The 25,922-nt window shown below is 46.7% G+C and overlaps 1 protein-coding gene across 1 annotated transcript in view; it reads left to right on the top strand.

Annotated features, from left to right (window-relative positions):
* Positions 1 to 397: 397 nt before the first annotated feature.
* The window catches only part of LOC124593894, a 56,714-nt gene continuing 31,189 nt past the window's right edge, over positions 398 to 25,922 (top strand). The window contains exon 1 of the mRNA XM_047132240.1: positions 398 to 549. Within this exon, the coding sequence (XP_046988196.1) occupies positions 398 to 549 (152 nt within the window). The remainder of the gene's footprint in view (positions 550 to 25,922) is intronic.

Raw genomic sequence — 25,922 nt, 5'->3', positions numbered from 1 at the left:
GGTGGCGTAGCGATGTCTTCACAAACACCGCCGTTTCGCCGCCCGCCGTCTCTCGGACGGTGCGGTAGCACCAGAAATGCGGCGCCCGCACCTGCACTCCTGGTTTCAGCCAGGATTCGGTGACGAGGCAGACGTCCACGGCCTCGTCACGCAGAAACTGCCGAAACTCGCCAGCTTGGTCACGAATACTGTTCGCATTCCAAATGCAAACGCTGAGCCCCAGTACTGGCGTATTAGCCATGATGTGGGGCAGGGGCTGGACGCGTGGTGGTGGCCCGGTTGGCCGCAGTCAGGGCAGGTACTATCATCTGAGGAAGCTGCAGTATAAGGTGCTTGAATTCTCGCAGCATTTCACGCAGTTTGAACGACGGCTGCTGCTGCTGCCTGACAGGGACAGATGAGCCCCTGTGGGTCGGTGGAGTCTAAGCCGGAAGGCTATTCCTCCAAACCGACGGAGCGTGTGATGTGGCCTGACTTCGTGTTTGAAGTCCTGTCAATCTGCTCGGACGGTGTTCTGGATGTGCTGGCAACTCAGTGGTCGCGAAGCAGGTGCGGCCATCTGGTTGCGTTAAGACGCTGCACCCGGTGGCCCAGGCTCGAAGGAGCGGATTTTCGGACTGCGCGTTCTTCTCGTAAAAGAGCCGTGCAGCCTGGCGAAACCTGCCTCGAACAGAACAGTAAGGATGTTGGAGACTCGGTTAAGGTCGTCCGACGGGAAGTCCCGAGGGAGGTGCAATGCCAGACGTAGGATCCGGTTCTGAAGTCGCTGGAGTCGATCGACGTGGGTCGCTGCAGCATTGCCCCAAAACACAGCGGCGTAGTCGATAATCGGGCGTATGGCGTAAGATAGAGCGCAACACCCAGTTCTGGCGGGAGCGCAGGTGTCGGATTTAGAAAGGGGTAGAGTTGAGTCATTCTACCCCTGACCTTTTTGATGATGTCGTCGATATGGTGTCTCCATGTGAGCCCTCTATCCAGCGTCACACCCAGGTACTTAGCGGTATTGCCCCAAGGTACGGCGGTTCCCCTGATGTCGAACGACGGGCTGACCGTGTCCCGTATTTATGTCTGGACGCTGTCTGGCGTTCCCTGCGCCGTCCGCTCCCACTGGGACCGTGTCGGTTGGTCGCCATATGTTCCGTCTTCCGTCCGCGCCCGCTTCCACAGTTTTCCCCGGTGGCGGCCGTTTCATGGCGTTCCCTAACAGGTGCGCGCACGCCATTCCTAGCACTGTCGACAGGCTGCGTTTGCAAATCTTAACATCGATCTATTTCCTATGTGGAGGCCAATTTTATTAACAGACTGAAGGAGTGGCGATGGGTAGTCCCTTGTCTCCGGTAGTGGCAAATCTGTTTATGGAGAGATTCGAGGATGAGGCACTTACGACCGCTGCCTACAAGCCGACCTGTTTCTTTATGTACGTTGACGACACGTTTGTCATCTGGCCACATGGTCGGGAAAAACTGCATGAGTTTCTTGACCTTCTCAACTCGAGACACCCCAGTATTAAGGGGGGTAGGACGTGAATCGGGCCGACTTGGAGCAGGAGAGACACCACAGGACAATTTTATTTACACTGTCTATACATTTACAAATAAATTCATACAACTTTGTTAGCATGACCAGGAAGGATTCAGAATTCACAATCATAGTAGAGGAAGTTCAAAAACATAACAAAACAATTTTTTTACATGTGAAATTTCATCATTTTTTCACTTAGTAATGGCTGCATTTGTTGCTGTAGGTACACTTTTCTTTATAAGTAAGAGAGATTCTTCGATGAATTTTGCATAGCATACAAACCATACTTACAGGTGTATGAAACTCTAGAATTTCTCAAATCTGTTAAAAAATGTGGAAAAAATTGAGATAATTAACTATAAAATTCGAGTTCTCTCTAAACACGAAGTTTAAAACGTAACAGCCCATTCATTATTCCATAGATTAAATAAATTCTAGAGTTTCATACACCTGTAAGCATGGTTTGTAAGCTGTGCAAAATTCATCGAAGAATCGCTCTTACTTATGAAGAAAAGTGTACCTATAGCAACAAATGCAGCCAATAGTAAGTGAAAAAAATCATGTAATTTCATATTTAAAAAATATTATTTTTTCGTGTTTTTGAACTTCCACTGCTATGAGTGTGAATCCTGAATCCTTCCTGGTCATGCTGAAAAAGTTTTATGAATTTATTTGTAAAAGTATAGACAGTGCAAATTAAAATGTCCTGTGGTGCCTCTCCTTCTCGAAGTCGACCCGTTTGACGTCCTACCCCGCTTAAGTTCACAATGGAACTAGAAAATAATGGTCAACTTCCTTTTCTGGATGTCCTGGTGAAAAGGAAGACAGACGGCACATTAGGTCATAGTGTGTATAGAAAACCTACACACACCGACTTATACCTACAGGCTGACAGCTGACAGCATCCGGCACAAAAGAATGGGGTGCTGGGAACACTTGTTCACCGAGCCAAAACACTGTCCGACTCAGACAGCTTGACTCAGACAGCTTGACAGCTAGTGTTCGCAGACAATGGATACTCAACAAGGGAGTTCTGCAAGGTGCTACATCCCTCCAGATGACTTCATACTGAGGGAGAAGAACAAGAAGAAGAAACCAGGAGGGTAGCCTTTCTACTGTGTGCAGGACCTATATCTGCTAAGATCAGCAGAATACTGAGAAAGCACAACATCAAGAGTGTGTTCTATCCACCAAACAAGATCAGGGCGCTCCTTGGAACAGTTAAGGATGATATGGGATTGAGAACACCTGGTATCTACCAAATATCATGTGAATGCGGTATGTCTTACATTGGCGAGACCACCAGGACCGTGGACATAAGATGTAAAGAGCACCAAAGGCATACCAGGCTACGCCGGCCGCCGTGGCCGAGCGGTTCGAGGCCCTTCAGTCCGAAATCGCGCTGCTCCTACGTACGACAAGCCACTAAATCGGCAATAACAGAACATTACTTGGAACTTGAGCACACCATGAATTATGATAAAATCAGGATCTTATCTCAGACCCCCAAATTTTGGGATAGCGTCATAACTGAATCGATCGAAATCAAGATGACAGAGAACTTGATAAACCGGGAAGCTGGATACCAACTCAGCACGGCGTGGAACCCGGCTTAAGACCTATTACCAATACAACGGAAGAAAACACAAGACCAGGAGAATGATAGGGGTGCTGGAGAAAGTCGGAACGATCACCAACAGCCAACGCAGCCTGTGGACAGTGCGAGGAACGCGCCTGGCGGGAGTGGACTTAGGGAACGCCATGAAACGGCCGCCACCGGGGAAAACAGCGGAAGCGGGTGCAGACGGAAGACGGAACACCTGATGACCAATCGACACGGTCGCCCTGGAGAAAGTCTCCTGTACAAGCTTAGTGCAAGGGGCTCCCCGTGCCCCATGCTCGCCTCATCCGCAGTTACCTGGCCGATCGGACGTGCGGGCCCAGACTGGGACGTCCACCGACCGCCGCAGCCGGGCAGGTGTGCCACAGGGGTCAGTCCTCGGGCCGATCCTCTACACCTTGTTCACCGCGGATACTCCGAAGACTGACCGCGTACAGCTTCCTCTGTACGCGGATGATGCTGCTGTCTTCGCCCGAAGTATGGGGCCCCATCTTCTGCAGCAGAGGCTCCAGCTCGCATGCGACGATCTCGTCCGTTGGGCGGTCAGGTGACGCCTCCACTTTAATGCAGCGAAGACTCAAGCCCTCATTGTTACCCGCCGTCGCTTCCCCTGGGACCTCCGACCACCGCCAATCGCCGGCAGTGCTGTTCCATGGAGCGACACCGCACGATACCTGGGCGTCACGCTCGACCGCCGTCTTACGTGGCGCCAACATATCGCGGATGTCAGACGAAAGGCTTCAGGAAGATTCAGTCTTCTTTATCCCCTCCTCAACCCGAGCTCATCGCTACCTCCCACCCCGGGGTGACTCTCTTCAAGGTGCTACCTCCGCCCTGTCCTTAAGTACACCGTGGTGGTATGGGGGAATGCTGCTGACGATCATGTCCAGAAGCTGCAGACCCTACAAAATCGAGCCCTCCGGCTTGCCCTCCACGTGGATCTCCACTTCCCTTCGGCGGTTGCACACCAGATGGCCGGAGTACAACGACTGCGCGAACGTTTCCGCGAGACAGCGAAACTCTTCTATCAGAAGACGCAAGTTTCGCAAAATCCGAAAATACGGGCGTTTGGGAGGAAAATTCACTTTCGAGCATCCACCCGCTGGCCAGACCTGCTAGTCGACCGGATCGGTTAGCCAGTGACGACCTCCACTGACGGATCGCCCAGAAGACAAACATCCCACGATGTCCGCATCTCTCACTAACTCAGACTCAGGAGGAGAAGCCGCAAGGCTGGACACTCCATTCGCACACATCCACTGAAGATCCGTGGCGAGCGAGCGAGCGAACCTGGAGAAAGTCGGAAGAGTCACCAACAGCAAACGCAGCCTGTCGACAGTGCTAGGAGCGCGCATGGCGGGTGCGGACCTAGTAGGGTACGCCAAGAAACGGCCGCCACCGGGGAAAACAGCGGAAGCGGGCACGGACGGAAGACCGAACATCTGGCGACCAAACGACGCGATCGCAGCGGGAACGAACGGCGTAGGGAACGCTAGACAGCGTCCATACATAAATACGGGACACTGTCAGCCTGTCGCTCAGTCACAGGAAGCACCTGATGAAGACGCCGAGGTACGACGTCGAAACATTGTATCAGAAAAACGCAGACCACCGGCAGTATACCCGATTCAACGAGATGTCACAAAATCGCCGGGAAAGACTAAGAAATTACTATGCTGATTTGCTTTTTTGTCCATAGGAGTACCGTATAAAAGAATTTGTTCCTCCAGGACAAATTGTCAACCAAGTGTTTCCCTGAAAGACTCAGGGAGAATCGAGTGAGGTGCGGACATTGCAGACAAGTGGATTCTGCGTCATGACAACGCCTCATGACACACGACCGCTATCATCACGGAATTTTAAACCTCAAAAGGCATTCCTGTTGTTCCACAAATCCCCCCCCCCTTTCAACTGATCTGAGTCTTCGTGACGTTCTTCTTTTCCCGAAATTTAAACATGTCTTAAAAGGACGCCATTTGCGGACTCTGTAGAACATTCCATACAATGTGACCGAGATGTTAAAGGTCCTGCCAGTTGAAGTCTTTCAGCGCTGTTAGCACGACTGGAAACAACGACTCCGCCAGTGCATAGCTGCCGGAGAGTACTACTTTGAAGGGGTCATTCATCTACATCTACGTGATTATTCTGCTATTCACAATAAAGTGCCTCGCAGACGGTTCAGTGAACCACCTTCATGCTGTCTCTCTACCGTTTCACTCCAGAACGGCGGCAAGGAAAAACGAGCACTTAAATTTTCCTGTGCGATCCCTGTTTTCTCTTATTTTATCGTGATGATCATTTCCCCATATGTAGGTGGATACCAACAGAATGTTTTCGCAATCGGAGGAGAAAACTGTTGATTGAAATTTCATTAGAAGATCCCGTCACAACGAAAAACGCCTTTGTTTTAATGGTTGCCACTCAAATACACGTATCATGTCTGTGGCACTATCTCGGCTACTTGGCGATTATACAGAACGAGCTACCCTCCTTTGAACTTCTTCGATATCATCCGTCAGTCTCACCTGATGCGGCTCCCACACCGCACAGCAGTATTCCAGCATAGGGCGGACACGCGTGGTGTAAGCAGTCTCTTTAGTTAGACCTGTTGCAACTCCTAAGTGTTACGCCAATGAATCACAGTCTTTGGTTTGCTCTACCCACGACATTACCTATGTGATCGTTCCAATTTAGGTTATTTATAATTATAATCCCTATGTATTTAGTTGAATTTACAGCCTTCAGGTTTATGTGACTTATCGCGTTATGAAAATTTAGCGGATTTCTTTTAGTACTCAAAATAACTTCACATTTTTCTTTATTCAGGGTCAATTGGCACTTTTCACACAATACAGATATCATATCTTTATCTTTTTGCAATTCGTTTTGGTCATCTGATGACTTTACAAGACGGTAAAAGACAGCATCATCTGCAAATACAAATACGTGCTGCTGAAAAGGAGTATGAACAGGTTCACTGCTGCCGGAAACTGAAATTAACATTTTCAGGAAAATAAGAAATCTGAGTTGATGTGGGTGTGGAAAACAGTCCACCAGCCTTGCCACCGACTTTTTTCTTCAGACAGATCTTCAAAAACACCCAGGAGAACGTCATGATGGATTTCCAGTGATTCTGTTGATCGTACTCTCACCCAACACCTTGCAGGACAGAATGGTTGCAAAATCAGTCTGGGAATGTTTTTTTACAAAAATGTCTTCGTTGTCTTCTTGTGGCGAGGGAAACGCTACTAGCCTCTTTGGTGAATATCTTGAGTTCACGAATACTGTAGAAAGTCTTGCGCGTAACTAGTACCTTCCATTGCATCTTGCGCTACCAAATTCAAATTATGCGTCGAACAATGAACAAAAATAGCTTTCGGCTCCAATTGAGTAATTCTATTTTGTAGTCTTGTTAAATGTCTACTGACATTCCTCTCACCATCATAATACTGATCACGACAGGGATAAACGTCTAATGACACCCTCGATAGCTTGTACTGCAACTTGAAGATTTTTGTAGACAGATCTGAAGCATATGGATATTTGTTCCGTCACTGATATGTCGGAAGTCTCATGTACAAAGAGGAAAAGTGTTATGCTGCCTTCATTTTTCCACAGTATTTTGAGAGACAATTTCATTCATTATATAACAGGGAAATCCAATTTATATGTAGTTCGCCGCAACTAAAAATTCGGCCAGCCGGAGTGGCCGAGCGGTTCTAGGCGCTACAGTCTGGAACCGCGAGACCGCTACGGTCGCAGGTTCGAATCCTGCCTCGGGCATGGTTAGTTAGGTTTAAGTAGTTCTAAGTTCTGAGGGACTGATGACCTCAGAAGTTAAGTTCCATAGTGCTCAGAGCCATTTGAACCATTTTTTAACTGAAAATTCAGCTCAGGAGCATCTGCTGCTCTACACAGCAGCAACTGGTGATTTCGGCCAACAAGTGCAAATCTGGCGCTGTAAATGCAAGGAAGACGTACAGGAATGTTTCCATATGTAACGGATTAGGAACGGAACGTGTGCAGAAAAGGTTAAGGAAGCGAGAAAGGCATAATGTTGATTTTATAGTTAACCACAGCTCACACAATTCGTTCAGTACGAGCACCGGGAACGTCGACGAGATGCTGCATGTGTCAAACGACGTGATCAACAGTTGCTCGGAGCTGCTCCGTTGGAATCTCAGCAACATGTTCCTATATAACGGCTTTCAGATCAGGTCGAGGCCGAACGTGTCCTTGGTAAACACGCGTTCATTTACATATCCCCAAAACGAAAGATCACATGGATTCAGATCAGGTGACCTTGCAGACCATGCATCCGGAAAACCTCTGGAGATAACACGACTTTGGAAGGTTCACTTAGCATATCTTTCAATGAGCGAACGAAATGAGGTGTTGCGTCATATTTCATGAAAACAGCGGTTTCCAAAGCAGGAATCACATGCTGTATAAGGAGGTATCGATAAGGTGTAGACGACACGGTACACCGGACAAGTCTTCTGGGTGTATTTTCTTGAAAGAAGAACTGACTGACAATGAAGGTGCTTGTGAATGCACACTACACAGTCACATTCGGCAAGTGTCATGGCTCTTTGTGCACAACACGCGGTGTAACAGTACCCCAAATTCGGTGGTTCTGTGTACTTACTGCATCCTGTAGTGTAAAATGTGCCACGTCAGTCCATAGAGTGATTTCCCTAAATCACTCCAGGCAAATACCGGGATGGTTCCTCTGAAAGGGCACCGCCGACTTCCTTCCCCATCCTTCCCTAATCCGATGAGACCGATGACCACGCTGCCTGGTCTCCTCCCCCAAACAACCAACCAACCAGTCGATAGAATATTGCCCGGCCACATGTCATCAACTTCGATCCGTGCCAGAAACGGAAGAGCAAATTCAGAACCTTGCCGCGGATCATGAGGTTTTCTGGTGCTCCACCGTCTGGATCTTGTAGGGGTACCAGTTTAGTAAACAGAACGCACTCATATCCGTACTGTTGACTACGGGATGCATGATTCTCGGGAGACTGCGCGCGCACTAGCGCTACGCAGGGCAAGTTCTGAACGGTCGGTTGCAGCAACAGCAACTCCGTCGATAACTTCCACCGGGGTAAGGCGCCTCCCTCTTCCAGGCACCGCGCCAAGTGCACCTGTGTTTTTGAATTTCGTTCTCACCTTCTTTAAAACATTTAATGACACCAGACCTCTCCTCAGAACGTTCATTCGGCGGTACTCTCTTAGCGCAGCACTGTAGCTGCCGCCGCTCACGCAAAACAGTTTCAAAAGAAGTGCACTGTCTCTATCCTCGATAACCATTCTGTTCACTTACGTCACGGCTTGTCAACTAACAGCGTTGGTGCTATGCCGCCATTCAAATGGTGTAAAGCTCCAGCTTCGCACCTGGTGGCCAAAACTGGAAGTAATTTTTTTCCAGTGTAAATAGGTTCCGCACTAATGCATTACCATTCCTACCAAGCGTCGTTGGATTTCGGCGAGTAGCTTCACTTTAATTAAAACCAACTTTTTCCATCCTTCGTGATATACGACTTGTCTGAAACATGTTGCTGTTGTACTATAGGAGATGACGGAAGACACGTTCTCGGATTCCTCATTTTGTGACTGAACGTGCTTTGCACTGTGTTCAGTGTCAGTATTCTGCCCATGATGACGACGACAGACGTATGACGAATTTATCCAAAGTGAGTAGCAAACCTACTGCTCGAATTCGAACGTACGTAAAGAGGCAATACTCAATATTGATACAGTTTTCCACATGCGTCCAGTAATCGTGCCACGTTTAAAAACGGCGAAACTTCTTGCCCGGCGAAGAGCTCTTGTCCCAGGCATCCGGTCGGTCGACCCTTTTCGTACTGTTAACACGGTAAGAGCCCTTTTTTCTGAAAATGAGAACTTTCCTATACACAGTCTAAACTGCCTTGTCCTTCCACGTCATTATCTCTCGGAGAATGATAATAAGCTAGATTACAGGAAAACGACTTCACTGAAATCGTAAAAAGCGTCGCTCTTAACTGATTAAAACAAACAAAAGACAAAAAAATCATTACTGAGGCAGTCGATCACAATCGGAATCCTTATGTTTCGTTTTCTTCTTTATTAGTGCTCAGTATCGGCAAATACTTATTTTAAAACAAATGTTGACAAATTAGTGGACAAATTGTTGCGTGTCTCACACTATACTTCCATTGTTATTCTGGGGACTGACTTTGATTCGACCAGAGATAGCGAAAAATCGCAGAGGTTTTTTCCCATTGGCTCTTTCCTTGGCTGCTCACAATATCTCATTCAGCTACACTTCCTCTACATATGACTGCTAATTTTGGGAGCAAAAGAATCAGCCTCCTGTCATTTTCTGACTACTTTCACTCAGTAATGTCTTACGGAATAATTTTCTGGGGTAACTGAACATTTAAAAGGAAATATTGATTGCACGGAAGACAGCAGCAAGAATAATATACGGTGTTCACACGCAGTCTTCATATAAGTACCTCTTGAAGGATTTAGGCGTTTTAACTGCGCCATCACTGTACAAATATTCGGTAATGAAATTCGTCATACATAACCCACTGTTGTGGCTGTGCCCTCTTGTAATGTTTTGTGGTTCCTGGCTGCATGAGGAGAGGGTGGTATGCTAGGTGGGTGGCTGGTTTCCTCTCACTTCAACACAAAATGCACACGTGGTTAAAATACACTGTATTACAGGAACCAATTGTGTACTAACTTCAATTATGTCCGGTCTGAAGTTCTGTGGTTAACATCAATCAAATAACATGTACTAATTCTTGAATCTTGTCCGTGTCCTTATCACAACTGTACACAAAGAAGTTCCCTCACAGCTCGCTAAGGTGTGAGGCGACGACTATCACTGCGGAAGACTAGATCACAGTGCGAACTGACTCCCGACGCGACGTACGTTTTTTCTTCTTTTCTATTGTTCGTTCACTCAGTTTTTTTTTATTACAGAGGATTGCTAAACCCTCTGACCGAACACGCTGAGCTACCGTGCCGGTGTCTGAGATACTGTTATTGATTGATAGCTCGGTCGCCTATATGCACGCTGCCCTGGGGGCGTTATCGACGCGTAGTCTGGGGGCTGTTTTGGTTTTCTCTTGTCATAAGGGCGCTTATTTCAGCGCCTGCTATACAATATTTGCTACTACTGACTGATGTGATGGTGAAGGCGCACGCCAGCACACCGACCACAGTTATCTGAAAAGAATATGATGGCCGTACTTTCGACACTAGAGAAAAAATACCTTTATTAGCCACTACTGAAGCTGTTAGTGGTTGAGATAGGAGTTCATTATGCAGCAACAAAAATTATTGATCATTTGTACAATAACATATATGACAGGTAGCAAAGTAAAATTTAAATCACTGTAACCTGTAATCCTGTCTTTTATCCCATGGAAGGTTTTTTTATGTAAAGACTGGTTGTCAGGAAAAAACGATCTGGTTTTTATGTTGCATAAATGCATGAGTGGAACGAAAATTGCATGTTCATTAATGTCAATACTAATGACGTAAAGGAATCAAAAGAAAAATTCGGAGTAGGTGTTAAAATCTTTGGAGAAGAAATAAAAACTTTGATGTTTGCCGATGACATTGTAATTCTGTCAGAGACAGCAAAGGACTTGGAAGAGCAGTTGAACGGAATGGACACTGTCTTGAAAGGCGTATAAAAGATGAACATCAACAAAAGCAAAACGAGGATAATGGAATGTAGTCGAATTAAGTCGGGTGATGCTGCGGGAATTAGATTAGGAAATGAGACACTTAAAGAAGTAAAGCAGTTTTGCTATTTGGGGAGCAAAATAACTGATGATGGTCGAAGTAGAGAGGATATAAAATGTAGACTGGCAATGGCAAGGAAAGCGTTTCTGAAGAAGAGAAATTTGTTAACATCGAGTATAGATTTAAGTGTCAGGAAGTCGTTTCTGGAACTATTTGTGTGGAGTGTAGCCATGTATGAAACATGGACGATAAATATTTTGGACGAGAAGAGAATAGAAGCTTTCGAAAGGTAGTGTTACAGAAGAATGCTGAAGATTAGCTGGGTAGATTACATAACTAATGAGGAGATATTGAATAGAATTGGGGAGAAGAGGAGTTTGTGGCACAAGTTGACGAGAAGAGGGGACCGATTGGTAGGACATGTTCTGAGGCATCAAGGGATCACAAATTTAGCATTGGAGGGCAGCGTGGAGGGTAAAACTCGAGAGGGAGACCAAGAGGTGAATACACTAAGCAGATGTAGAAGGATATAGGTTGCAGTAGGTACTGGGAGATGAAAAAGCTTGCACAGGATAGAGTAGCGTGGAGAGCTGCATCAAACCAGTCTCAGGACTGAAGACCACGACAATAACAACAACAACAACAACAATGACGTGCGTACATATCCTGTAAACTGACTCTTTCCACATCATTTTGAAAAAAGAGCCGTTCCAATGGTTTACGGAACATGTAACTTTCTTACCCAAATTACGGTGGCTGATTTGTTACGTCACATAATGTATTTTCTGCATTCCGTTCCACTTTCCTTCCTTTCACATTCGTTCTTATACTTTAAAAGAAGGATACAAAAGTCTATAGGTTTCAAGGGAATTGACTTCGAACAGCCCTGTAATTTGCCGTTTCACACTTTCTGGGTCCTTGCAAGACTTAAGAATGACAAATGTGGTATCCTCTTTTTGCTATTGCGGCAATTTGTTGCGCTGCATATGCTCCCTTTTGTATAAACCATGTTACAAATCAATGTCATAGATACAACTTGAATTCACCGGATATCTCCTTCAACAGTGTAGCTGACTGTCCGCTTGGTGCGCTGCTGTCGTAGGTGTGTCGCGACTGTATATGCTAAACTGTATTTCAACTGTTTTTAACTGCGATATTGTTCAAATCATGTCCAGTATTCCACACGCTGTTTCGGAGAAGCCTTTCAAAAGTACAATTTGCTCACCACAAAACTTTGAAGTGTAAAGACCCACCTGATCACGAGTTTTCCTTGAATGAACTACGCCTTAGACCACAGACGCTGTCGGTGCCTGAAGTGACGACGAAGCACCAAACGTAGAACTCACCGACCACGGCGTGTGGACCGCGACCCAGATATAGACACAGAAAGAATCGAGGGCGCCCGCGTTTTTATATTCGTACCCACCACCCCTCCGGCCCGTTAGACGCTCTCGCCCACCTTAAAAGTTACCGAGTCAGCAACACTCAAACGGTGCAATCTCTAACTTCTCGTCGTATGAGACGTGTTAAAAGAAATGTTGTTGGCTGCACACTTGGTGATTGATTTGATGACATATTTGAATATACAATCAAAAAGCTGCTATTAAACTTCATTTTGCTGCAACTTATATTTTACTGTTTCAGCATAATCTGGCAAACTTGAAAGCTTAAATGGGGCGTTCTTAGTTTCAAAGTCTGCCAGACTGTGATGAAACAATGAAAGACAGTTACAACAAAACAAAGTTTAATATCAGGTGGTAGAAATAATACTTTTGATCATAGGAAGTGGAGCAAAATTCAAAGACGATTTTTCGCAAAGAGATCCATAATTTCATATCTGATAATGAACCTACGGCCGAGCGGTTCTAGGCGCTTCAGTCCGGAACCGCGCTGCTGCTACGGTCGCAGGTTCGAATCCTGCCTCAGGCATGGATGTGTGTGATGTCCTTAGGTTAGTTAGGTTTGAGTAGCTCTAAGCCCAGGGGACTGATGACCTCAGATGTTAAGTCCCATAGTGCTTAGAGACATTTGAACCATTTAATGAACCTACGCATAGCTACAAAAATGGCGTAAATTTTATTACTACACTAAACGTGATACCTACTTTAATACCTTCTTTTACGCACAATACTTGCAATAATTTCCTAGTGTGTATTTTTGCCGAAAATTAATAATATTTCTCAAACATTTTTGTGGGTTCTGTAAAAATTGTATAATGGATTAGTCTCCGAATTTTCATTCTGAAACGGAAATTGGGAAATGGACAAACAGAGATATCAAATTGATCAGCGTGAGGTCTAGTTTGACAAGGAAGAAATTAATTCTTGAAAGTAATCACGATAATTACGAAGAGCAATTAGTGATTGGGTGAGGGAAAATTTTTGTCATAATTTTCATATCCAAATTATGGATGACAAATTGATAAATTGGGTACCACATTGACGCGTGTGAGCTCTAGTGCAAAGAAAAAAAAATACTTTAAAGTAACCCAGCTAATTAAGAAAAATTTTGTTAGTGATTTCAGGAGAAACTGGTCAGTGAATTTTCATAGCCAACTGAAGATTAGGAAACAGACAAATGTGGTACAAAATTGACCAGTGTGAGATACAATTCTGTGAAAAAGTTTTAATTGCTTGAAAGTACTGATGACAAATAAGCAATTAGTGATCTGAGGGAAAACTTGAAATTTTTAACGAACACCTACGTAAATGAAGTGTCAAAAATGTATAAGACAGCAAAAATTGAAACTAGTTTGCTTTCACTCTTAATACAATACCAATTGACTCTGAAATATATTGTATTTCATGATTTGTGAGCAAAACTTGAAAATAAAAAAAAATTAAAAATAAAAGGTAACATGATTTGTGAAATGATTTGTAAGAAATAATACAAATTAGAGAAACATTTGACCTGTCTTTCAATGATGCTCCAAATTATATAAAACAAACGAGGTGGCCATTGAGAACTTGAAGCTCGGTGCTTAACTTAGAATATAAGTATTTTATAGGGTACTGGAGAATATTTTTCTTGCGGAATCTTACTCATTGGTCTCCTTATGTCACTAACATATTAACATCTCATAGTTTTGCGTAATTAAAATTCTTAAATCAAATTATCACCGCATAAGTCATTGCTATTTGTATCGTCATTGTTAGACGACATCTGCGTTTATTACACATTCATCATCAGTCATCAAACATGAACAAGGTTAGTTACTTATACGTGAGACTTTCCGTCTCTCATTAAAATTTACGAGTGATCTCCCACTGTGTAATATGTTATCTCTAGCGCCCTTCTTGCACTGTAAAGTGACACGTTGACATACGATTTTAATGTGACTTAGTTTGGATTAACTGACGTACGTTAGTGAAACTTCCAGGCAAATTAAATCGGTGTGTTCAAAATGGCTCAAATGGCTCTGAGCACTGTGGGACTTAACATCTGTGGCCATCAGTCCCCTAGAACTTAGAACTACTTAACCTAACTAACCTAAGGACATCACACACATCCATGCCCGAGGCAGGATTCGAACCTGCGACCGTAGCGGTCACGCGGTTCCACACTGAAGCGCCTAGAACCTCACGGCCACACCGGGCGGCAATCAGTGTGTCGGACCGGGATTAGAACCCGAACATTTACCTTCCACGTGCAGCGCTCTTACTTGTAACTTGCCATTCGTCTCACAATTTACACTGAAGCGCTAAGGAAACTGGTACAGGCACGCGTATTCAAATACAGAGATATGCCGAAATCGGCAGCGCCTATATAAGACACCAACTGTCTGGCGCAGTTCTTAGTTCGGTTACTGCTGCTATAATGGCAGGTTATCAAGATTTAAGAGAGTTTGAACGTGGTATTATAGTCGGCGCACGAGCGTTGGGACACTGCATCTCCGAGATAGCGATGAAGTGGGGCTTTTCCTGCACGACCGCTTCAAGAGTGTACCGTGAATATCAGGAATCTGGTAAAAGATCAGATCTCTGACATCGCTGCGACCGGAAAAAGATTCAGCAAGAACGGGACCAACCACGACTCTTGAATCTTTCAACGTGACATACTTGCAACGCTTCAGCAAACTGCTGCAGATTTCAGTGCAGGGCCATCAACAAGTGTCAGCGTGCGAACCATTAAAGAAAACATCATCGATATGAGATTACGGAGCCGAAGGCCCACTGTGTACCCTTGATGACTGCACGACACAAAACTTTACGCCCCGCCTGGGCCCGTCAACACCGACATTGGACTGTTGATGACTGTAAATATCTTACCTGGTCAGACGAGTCTCGTTTCAAATTGTACCGAGCAGTGGACTAGTATGGATATGGAGACAACCTCATGAATCCATGGACCCTGCATGTCAGTGGGGGTCTGTTCAAGCTGCTAGAGGCTCTGTAAGGATGTGGGGCATGTGCAGCTGGAGAGATATGGGACCCTTGACAGGTCTAGATATGACTCTGACGAGTGACACGTATGTAAGCATCCTGTCTGATCATCTGCATCTATTCATGTCCATTGTGCATTCCGACGGACTTGGAAAATTCGATCATGACAATGCGACACCCCACACGTCCCAAATTGCTACAGAGTGGCTCAAGGAACACACTTCTGGGTTTAAACACTTTCGCTGCCCACCAAACTCCCCAGACGTGAACATTATTGAGCATATCTGGGATGCCTTGCAACGTGCTATTCAGAAGAGATCTCCACCCTCTCGTACTCTTACGGATTTATGGACAGCCCAGAGGATTCATGGTGTCAATTCCCTCCAGCACTACTTCAGACATTAGTCGAGTCCAAGCCACGTCGTGCTGCGGCACTTCTGCGTACTCGCGAAGGCCCTACAAGACATTAATCAGGCGTACCAGTTTCTTTGGCTCTTCAGTGTAGATCATTTAATCAAATTAATTTCCTCTTCGAAAGATTTAAAATGATGTCCTCTTTCACCTCCATGCCGTATTCTGACCTTTATGTGTGCTATCTCCCAAGTGCTGTCGGTTCCGACGTCGTAATCCTTTTGCCGTCAGATCCCGCTGCAACTCCGTGTTCCACGTTTACTCCGCACGCTGCAGCTAACTTCCTCCATGCCTGGAGTTGGCTTCTCGCTGCGTTTTACGAGGGGCGCCTAACTGCCTCTTAATCATGTTTCTCATTTTGTGGTGCTTACCCACTGTGTTTGCGAAAACAGGGCGCTCGTTTACTGCAACAGAGCGACACGTGTCGCGAACGTGTCCCGTGGACGCTTCAAGTTCTGCCTGAGAGACTGCGGTCATGGTGACACCGACACCGGCAGATTACGGCAACGACCGACTTTGTCCGAAGACGGCCGATCTTTTCAGACCAGTACGTCACTGCGAGCGCGGCCAAATGCAGCCGGTCTCCTCGTCCGAACGTACAGAATTCGGACGACATTCGACGAAATTCAAATCTTTCTTCGGTCGAATCTCCCGACGTTCTCACACACGAAATATGGATCGTGAGAAACTGATAAATTGAGTCCAAGAAAGATCGTATTTGTGTCATGTTGAGAATATAAATTGTCGTAATCAGGATATAGCTCAGCATTTGTGGACTGAAATTGGTGCTTTATTGGAAACCACTGGTAGGCAAAATCACAGTCGGGTATTTTAGGCGTATATTATAACCCCAAAAAATAATTCATTAAAGAGAAAAGAGTGGCGTATATTACGCTTAAAGTTACCATACTGGATGTTTTTTGGGTTTTGGTAGCTGAGCACTATCGGTCTACAAATTACTGTTGCTATTTACTGGCGTTTTTACGCCAGCAAGGTCGCCATTCTTTTACTTGAGGTGATTGCAAATGTGGTGCATGTGTTACCACTTTTCAATATAGCTGCTGTTAAAAGTATCTTATTCTAAAATTTATGTTTGCCTGTCGCGCGTATCTTTAGTGACAGTCACTGAAGTGTAAATGACATATTTCTCTTTTGCTGAATTTATTTGTAGTTGTGGCGAGTGTTCGTTATCTTCCTTTTCAAATATCACCACGAATAATCTCGAGTGCGTAATAGAACGTTTCTCTCTTCATCTCACGCGCTGATGGAAGAAACTCGCAATACCAAGAAGGAGTTGTACAACGAAAACTAAAGTTGGTAGGCGCGTTTCTACATCTGAAAGATGATGTCTATTCGGACTTTGTGTCATTTGCAAACGAGTGGCGCTAGCTTGGTACAAACACAACATAGGCTACTGTAACTGCTTCTCGATTGGATGTTAAGCGAGGCCAGATGGACGACGTCGGGCAACAATGGGGCACATAATGACTTCACATCGGATTGGCAGAAAAGCGTATCACGTGTAAGTATAGCCTAGGGCTGCGGTCGCACTGGCACAGACTGCATTCCTCCGACGACCGACATCGGCCGAAGACGGCCGATCTTTTCAAAAAAATACGCCAGTACGTATGCGGTCTTGTTACAACCGATCTCAGTCTCAACGCCCGAACGAACAGAGTTCGAACGACTGTGGGTGGATTTCAAATCAGTTTACATATTGTCTTCTTTGTTTTACGGCCTCTTTCGTCCTCAGTCGCAGTTACACAAGCTATATATGTTAATACCGTCTTTCTGCGACAGTAATAAAAGCCATAGTGACACTGAAGCGTTTCACTTTATAATAACGCACCTTCAAAGGTCGCTGCGAAAATAAATCTTTTCTTCAAATTTTGTTTGCTGTGATCACGAACAGTTATCATTCTTCAACTTACTTCTGTAAACAATAAGTCCCAGAAGTATGAGGATTGACAGAGTATTTTTGTTTCTTCATAGTCCACAGTATGGCCAGTTTTATACAATGGTCAGCCACGGCTGATTTGGTGGCCTGGCATAATTCGGTATGACGCTTGTGTTCGCGGCACTTCTCTTCTACAGTGCGGACTGTCTCCCCAATGTAAGATTTTCCGCACTGACAGGGAATTTGATAAACGCCTGGTTTTCGAAGGCCGACGTCATCTTTCACTGAACCCAGTAGAGTCAAGGGGGTCGGAATACACATTTCACATTGTGTTTCCCCAGGATTCTACCGATTTTTCTTGAGGTGTTTCCGACAAACGGAATGCACACCAATGACTTGTGTTCTTCTGTTTCTTCTTCTTGTTCTCATGGCGCAGTCTGTCTGAGTGCGTGTCTTATTTGCTTCTGGTTGTACCCATTTTTCCGAAACGTTGTCTCGAGGTGCTGCAGCTCTGCTGGAAGGCTCTCCTGATCGCAGATCGATCGTGCCCCGTGAACAAGTGTGCGCAAAACGCCTTCACCCTGGGAGTTGTGGTGGCAACTGAAGGCATTTGGGTACAAATCGGTGTGTGTAGGTTTTCTGAATACACAATGTTCCAGCTTCCCGTCAGATTTCCGTTTCACCAGGACGACAAGAAACGGTAGGGCACCGTCCTGCTCCACCTCCACCGTGAACTATATGTTGGGGTACAGCGAGTTGAGGTGTTCGAGAAATTCATTTAAGACATCCCGTCCATTTGGCCAAACAACGAACGTGTCATCCACGTAGCGGAAGAAACAAGTTGGTTTTTGTTTGGCTTGTTCTAGTGCCTTCTCCTCGAAATTCTCCATAAAAAGTTGGCTACAACCGGCCCCCATGGCGACGCCATCTGTCTGTTCATACTAATTTCCGTCGAACAGCAAGTATGTTGAGGTGAGCACGAACTCGAAGAGCCTTGTTAGGTTGTTGTCGAATTTCTTGCTTATCAGATCGATGGAGTCTTTCAGTGGTACCCTGGTGAAGAGGGACACTACGTCGTAGCTCACTAACAGGTCGGTATCCTGGAGCCGAAGTTCTTGTATATGTTGCAAAAAGTGGATGGAATTGCGGATGTGGTGTTCGCATTTTCCCACAAATGGACTAAGGAGACCCATCAGGTGTTGGCCCAGTTCATAGGTTGCTGCTCCTACGTTGCTGACTATTGGGCGCATAGGTGTCCCATCCTTGTGGACCTCTGATAGTCCATTCAGTCGTGGCGGTGCAGCCGCTCGTGGTCGAAGTTTCTTGACAGTTTTTCCATCAAAGATACTGCGAAGAAGTTCAACGGTTCTTCTTTGAAGGCGATTCGTCGGGTCTCCTTCTATCCTTCTGTACGCTGCGTCATCGAGAAGATCGTACATTTTTCTCTTATATGCTGAGTGCAGGAGTACCACTGTAGCATTGCCTTTGCCAGCAGGCAAGACCACCAACTCAGGATCGCTGCGTAACTCGCGGATGGCCGCTCTCTCCTTCTTCGAGATGTTCTGTTTCAATGGTGCGGCCCTGGTGAGCGCACGGCACGTTTCACGACGTATTTATTCTGCTTCATTGGCTGGCAGAGTGTAGGTGGCCTGCTCCACACTGCTTATAATGTCCACATTCGGTAGAGATGTCGGGGTTGGGACGAAGTTGAGTCCTTTCTTGAGCACCGACATTGCTGCGTCATTGATCGTTCTTCCTGTAAGGTTGATGACAGTACGCTTAGGTGGTTCTTGCGTAGTCTTCTGTCGCGCTGCAAGGCGTTCAAGCTTCGATGTCTGCTTACTGTAGCTTTCCTTCATACGCCGTCTGCTTGTGTCCAGGTGGCAGCGTTAGCCCATTCCCATAATAAACTGAAGATATCCTGAGATGGACATCCAGCAGTTTCTTCGGAGTGTCATCCAGGCAGCGGCGAGTATAATGAATTCTCTCTCTTACCAGCGCTAAGCTGGCTTGTCTCATGATGCGCCTGGCCGCTGCAGTCCTTATGTGGTGAGTTATCTTGGCGAAGCGCGGCACGACAGTACCGTCTCGGCATCTAAGCAGGAACGCAAGTGAGTACAGCAGTCGCTCCTTCTAGTTCCGCAGCTTGTCCAGCATCTTCATCTGTTGTAGCATTTCCTCCCCGTAGAGGTACTTGATATGTGATCTGAAGTTTTCCCGGCGTATTTCCAATTCGAACAGTTCTCGGGTATCCGACCGGGTAGCGTCGTAATTTCTCCACAATATTTCGGCAGACACAATAAAGAAAGCGGCCTGCAACTTACTCGGGCTTGGAACCCTGCACTCAGCCTGGAGAGAAAGATGCGGTCCCAGAGATCGAGGACGCCCCTGATGGCGGCAGCAGGGAGACTGTAGACCCCGGTTCAGACCCAGGCGCCGCTTCCCCCCACCACCTCCAGTAGCCGCCGCGCCGGCCGCACCAAAGACACCAGGAAAGGAACGGTGCAGGGGGTAACGGCTAGTATATATAGGTCGCCGAGAGGAACAGCACAGCATTCGTCAGGAACCACCTGAAGATGGCAGCGAGTACGTATGCCGAAGTATTGTGGAGAAATTACGACGCTACCCGGTCGGATACCCGAGAACTGTTCAATCTCCACCTCGTTGTTTACACGAAAAGCTAGAGTTCACACGAGGCGAGCGGCTGCTCACCCATCAGAGACAAAGTCCCGCGATACCACACAACGCCAAATTTTCTAAGTCGTTTCACTTCCTAACTACCTAAAGACCGACTGTCCGCTTTCGCACCTCAATCAGAACTGTCCCTCTCTGCCCGTCTCCGGCTGCCTTTTTCCCGCGCGCCGAATATCCTCGCTCAAGTGAGTAGAGCAGTTCCCTTTCCTGAAGCTGTCCATCTGGTTGGCTACAGCTTATTCTACATTATTTTACATTTCAACATATAATCAAAGCTTGACCACTTTCACATTCGAAATAAAGTAACAATAATATCCAGTACATAATAAACGTCAAAATCTTTCTTAAGCTTGAATGTCACGGCCAGTAGCCTAGCACCAATGTGCTTTCTGGTAAATAAATAAAGAACAAAAGTAACGATTATGCACTGAACGTTACAACAAATATTCTATTACCTAATGATTCAATAAGGTGTCATGCTGTCATCGTTCAACATGTTTTGTGTGGAGGAAATGATGATCTGATGCTTAACTGAATATATTGATAATTTAAATTCACTATTTCTTTTAAACAAATAAAGTTACAGAGTTGATATTTATAACATTCGTCATTTTAATGATGCGCTTCTATATGAAATGTCGATTGTTAAGATCGACCAAAGCGTTCAGATTTTAGCATTGAGGTCTTTGTTACAAAACTTGTTAATTTCAATTTAACAGTAAATACTAAACTATTGTAGATATGATCAATATTCAAGTTTTATTGGGATGACCACGAAAATTTATGGATGGTTGATTAAAATCACTGTGGCATAATTCCATGAATTACTACAGGATTAAATAGTTTTCACAAATGTTTCCCTTTATGGCATATCTTAGGTCCGCCATATTCAACACTGATACGTCTTTCTGGCCACAAACAGCTTCTATGGGGTTTCCATATCACATGGGTTCTCGTCTGTCTCGCTCGCACACTAAAGCACCTAGGCCACATTCAGCACAATAGACGCCTGTGAATTTCCCCATCTCGTGGCGAATCTGCACTCTTTGTGGCACACTGTCCCGGACGACAGGTTCGTTTCACAATTCCTGAAGGCTGACTCTTTCGGCCCTATATTTAAATGAGAGCGAAATGCTGGTCAACTCACACGCAACACTGAAGGAACTGTCTGCTTGCCAGTTTTGCTAATGCTTGCAGCAGGCTTTGAATTCACTGCACTGATTACATGGGCCTTGTGACTATATTTTTGTGATTGGGCAGAATTATTATGTTTGTTCCAGTGCAAACATACAGATTGTACTTACGTGACCTTTCTTGTCACAAGTGTATCACTGTGCCTGTCTGGACGGGCAATCATGGCGTTTGTGCCGTGAATAGCAAACGAGAAAATAGCTCTATTCACTGATGTGTCCACCTTGAGCCGTGGCGCTCGTTACTGGCGCGCCAGTCTCTTGGATGTCCATTATCGATCCTTCGATGCTTCTTATCTTTGCTTGCCTTGTTGTTTTCCGCATTCGCGGGGCGAATGAAGCTGACGTTTGCTCGGGCTACCTGCTGAGACGCCGCGAGGTACGAGGTGGGAAGCAACCAAGTATATGTGGAGTTGGTTGTACGCGGTCTGCCGGTTCAGCATGGAGGATATGTGCTGGATGCCTTCCTTTCTGTTCTCCTGATTTTGCTCGCTGTGCCTTGCGACCGCCTAACTTGGGTTGCTGCCTGGTGTATACTACACGAGCCATACCGGACGTCCAGCAGAAGCCAGCAGACGTTAAGCAGCCTTGTGTTTCTTTAAAGAAAAGGAGCAAATGTATAAGACCTTTTGGTAGCCTCTTAAGTGTGGCCATCGCGTTTACACTGCCTTTAGGGAGAGCTAATTCTTTTAAATTTAAATAGTTGGGGTTCCCTGTCCTTTATAATCGTTTGGGGGTTTTATTTGAATTTTCTCTTTGGGGTTCCTTCCTTGTGCATGGTTAAATGTTTACTTGTATAGCGGGAAGTGACTCCTTGTTAAAACTCGGAGAAGTTGTTTAATGTTACTGCCGCTTCCGCCATTTGTCTTTTCAATTAAGTGTTGTCATCCCTTCGAGCGACCTTGTGTCACTCCTTGTTAATTAATGCTGGTTTATGTGTACTTAATTTTGAATTGGCCATTTGAATTAATATTTTGGAGCGCAGTATAGCACTAAGGCAACCTCATTGTATACCAGTCTCAGATGTCAGCAGGAGGGGGGCGGGAGTGCTGTCTGCGTGTGGCAACATCCAACTGAGCGGGGGTGACGTAAAGATCGCGTGTAGGTAATTGGCGAAGAAGGCGCGGTAGCGCGGTCGGTGCTCGACTTCACTGTGGGCGGTTTGTAAGTACTGCCAGAAATCAAGGCGTGATTTGTCGCCATTATTATACACGTAGGTGATCGTCCATCCCTTGACCCATACAAACGCATGATTTTTGGTGGCGGGGAAATAAGTATCCTCAGGATGGAGGAAAGTCCATGGGCCAATCAAGTCCGGCAGAATGCGGAGGTAACAGGCAACGAACTGTCGAGCAAGTTTCCAGACGTCACTGGTGGCAGCGCAGGTCAGTTGATGGACACCGTCATCCATAAGGTGGCAAATGGAACAAAGTGGTGAGTCCGTTAGTCCGATGGCGTGAAGACGTTGATTTGTGGCGAATTTTCCATTTGCGACTTGGTACCATGTTGCTCGGACGTTGGAGGGAAGAAAAGGCTGGTGGATATGACGCCAAATCGTGGGATACCGCTTGGACGGACGTCTGAGTTCGATATTGTTGCTGGATATGGAACGTAGCAGTGGGTTCTAAAAATCTGTAGGTCGAGGAGACCGCGTGGTCGGTAAGTGTGTGTGAGCATAACTGAAGTCGACGATGAAATCTGAAATGTGCGTCAGGTGGTGCTTGATGTGTCCGACGGGTACTGGTGGCGTTATGGTCGCGAGCACAAGAATTTCCAGCAAGCTGCGCTTAAGGAAGATGCCCCCGTGCCACTGCTTGTCCGAGTTGCACATATACAAGGACGCCGCTCGGAGTCGCACATTGACAAGGCCGAGGCCTCCCGCTCGCGGGGGAAGGGTGAGCGTGTCGTAGAGGACCTTAAAGAGCGTACCGGCTGTAAGAAAGTATCCGAAGGCAGCCTGGAGGCTGCGTCCAGTAGTTGATGGCAGCGGGAGGACCTGTGCGACGTGGACCATTCTGGACGCCACATGTTGATTGAGGTATTGGACACGTTGTAAAGAATCGAGTCGGCGGAGAAGATTTTGTCGCACCGTCGTGCGGATAGTTTGGAGTGCGCGCCGAAAATTGATGGCAGCGGAGCGGCGCACGGTGGAGGTGAAAATGATACCAAGGTATCGCAGTTTTTGTACACACGGGAGAGGTGCTAAGTCGTCGTGTGAGAGGCCGCGTCCAATGGACATCGCCGCGGATTTAGCCACATTCATGTTACTGCCCGCTGGAGTTCCGTACGTTGATATCAAATCAAGTACCGTTAGTGTTTCACTCCGTGAGCGGATCAAGAGGAGGAGGTCGTCCGCATACGCACGGCATCGAAAACTGTGCTGTCGCAAAGTGAGACCAGAAAGGTGGCTCGTCAGACTCCCGATGAGTGGCTCCAGGTTTATGGCATAGAGTAGGGTCGAAAGTGGACAGCCTTGCCGTACGGAACGCCGGATCACCACTGGTCCCGCCACACGGCCGTTGACCTGAATCAACGACTCAGCGGAGCCGTACAGGCTCCAGCTGAAGTCGATAAAGGCTGGAGGAAAAGCCATGCGGTTCGTCACTGAGAACAGAAAAAGATGCTGCACTCTGTCGAATGCGCTGTCAAAATCAATGGCAACCACCCCCGCGCGGAGTCTGCACGCCGCTGCCAGTGCAATTAAAGCGAGACATTCTCCTGTGGCCGTTTGTATACTAACTGAGCCGCCCGGAGTTGTCTGTTCCGGGAATAGAATGCTAGGCAGGACCTTGCGGCATCACGTTGCCAGTAGGCGTGTAAAAATTTTATAGTCTTTGTTAAGCACAGTCAGGAGACGGTAATGTGCTGCCGTCACACCTGGTGTCGGTTTGTGGATGGGTATAATAATTCCCGTGACAAAGGACGGCGGTACGGCGTTCCCCGTCGTCATCAGTTCATGAAACATCGTCGTCCACCGTGACGCCATTAGTGTGAGGAAAGCGCGATAAAATTCTATCTGCAATCCGTCGACACCAGGTGACTTATTCAGAGCACCTTTGTTGATTGCATCGTGCGCTTCGTCACGCGTAATTGGCTCCATCAGCTCGTCCACTTCGTCGCTGGTGAGGGTGCGAGTTACGTGTGGTAACACAGACTCCGCAGCGTGGTTGTTGGTAGTCTGCTCCTGGTACATTGTGCGGTAGTGGTCGACAAAGGCACTGACGATTTCGGCCTGGCAAGTGACGTGCTGGCCCCGCGACAGGTGTTGATCTCGGTGATGAGTCGTTGTCGTCGATGTTTCCTATCGGAGGCGATATGATGCATGGTGGAATGTTCTTGTTCCGCCGAATCTTGACATCGCGTTCGCACCATAGCCCCCTGCAGCCTACGGCGTGTCAAAGTGACAATTTGCGCCTTAATTCTGCTGCGTTCCCTCTGGGTGCCCGGGGTGGGCGGCTGGGCGTCCAGGTCGCGGAGAACGGCGTAGAAATAGTCGGTAGTGTGCCGGCGCCACGTAGCAACTTCCTTGCCATACTGAATCAAGGTACGTCGAATGGCAGGTTTGGCACATTCCAGCCACCAGGTCAAGGTCGTGCAGTACTTAGGTAAGTGACGTTCACAGGTGGCCCATGTCTCGGTAACACGTTGAAGACGTTCGGGATTATGAAGATGGGAGGTGTTTAGCTTCCAGGGTGCACGACTACGCCAGACCACTTGCCGGGGAAGGAGAATGTTGCAGATGTAGACACAGTGGTCCGAAAAGGCCAAGGGCCAACGTTCTGCACCTCAGACTGCAGGTGTGAGTTTCCGAGAGACATAAATCCTTTCAAGGCGGCTCGCGGAGTGACTCGTCTGGTAAGTATGTCCAGGCGCGTCGCCGTGCCGAACTTCCCAAGTGTCGCGGAGCAACAGATCTCGGACGACAAGACGCAGTTCTTGACAGGTGTTGTAGTAGGGCACTTGATCTTTAGGGCGCAAGACACAATTAAAATCACCTCCAAGCAAGTAATGGTCGCAGCGTCCAAGAAACAAAGGAGCGATTTCCTCTGAATAGAAGAGTGCCCTGTCGCGTCTGCGGGTGGAGCCCGACGGAGCGTAAATGTTGACAATACACGTCCCCATGATGGTGACGGCTATGCCTCTGGCAGATGGAAGGTATGTGATATCGGCAACTGGAATGCCTTCTCGGGCGTAGATGGCTACGCCGCGTCCCAAGTGGTCACCAGGAGAAGGATAAGTGTTATATCCCGCGACGTCTGTAAGTGTGACCAAGTGTACTTCTTGTAGTAGTGCGATGTCGACGTCCACGCCCATATCATCTCTCGCAGCAGTTTAAGTTTCACGGGTGAGCTAATGGTGTTGGTGTTGATCGTCGCTACTCGGTAGGTTTGGAGCCGTACCCCGCCGTGGAGGGGAACTCCACCAGCGGAGGATGAAGAGGGGCGAGGCAACGG

The sequence above is a fragment of the Schistocerca americana genome, chromosome 2, assembly GCF_021461395.2.
Source record: "Schistocerca americana isolate TAMUIC-IGC-003095 chromosome 2, iqSchAmer2.1, whole genome shotgun sequence".
Lineage (NCBI taxonomy): Eukaryota > Metazoa > Arthropoda > Insecta > Orthoptera > Acrididae > Schistocerca > Schistocerca americana.
The sequence above is the reverse complement of the archived record's forward strand: the minus strand, read 5'-3'. Positions and strand labels throughout refer to the sequence as shown.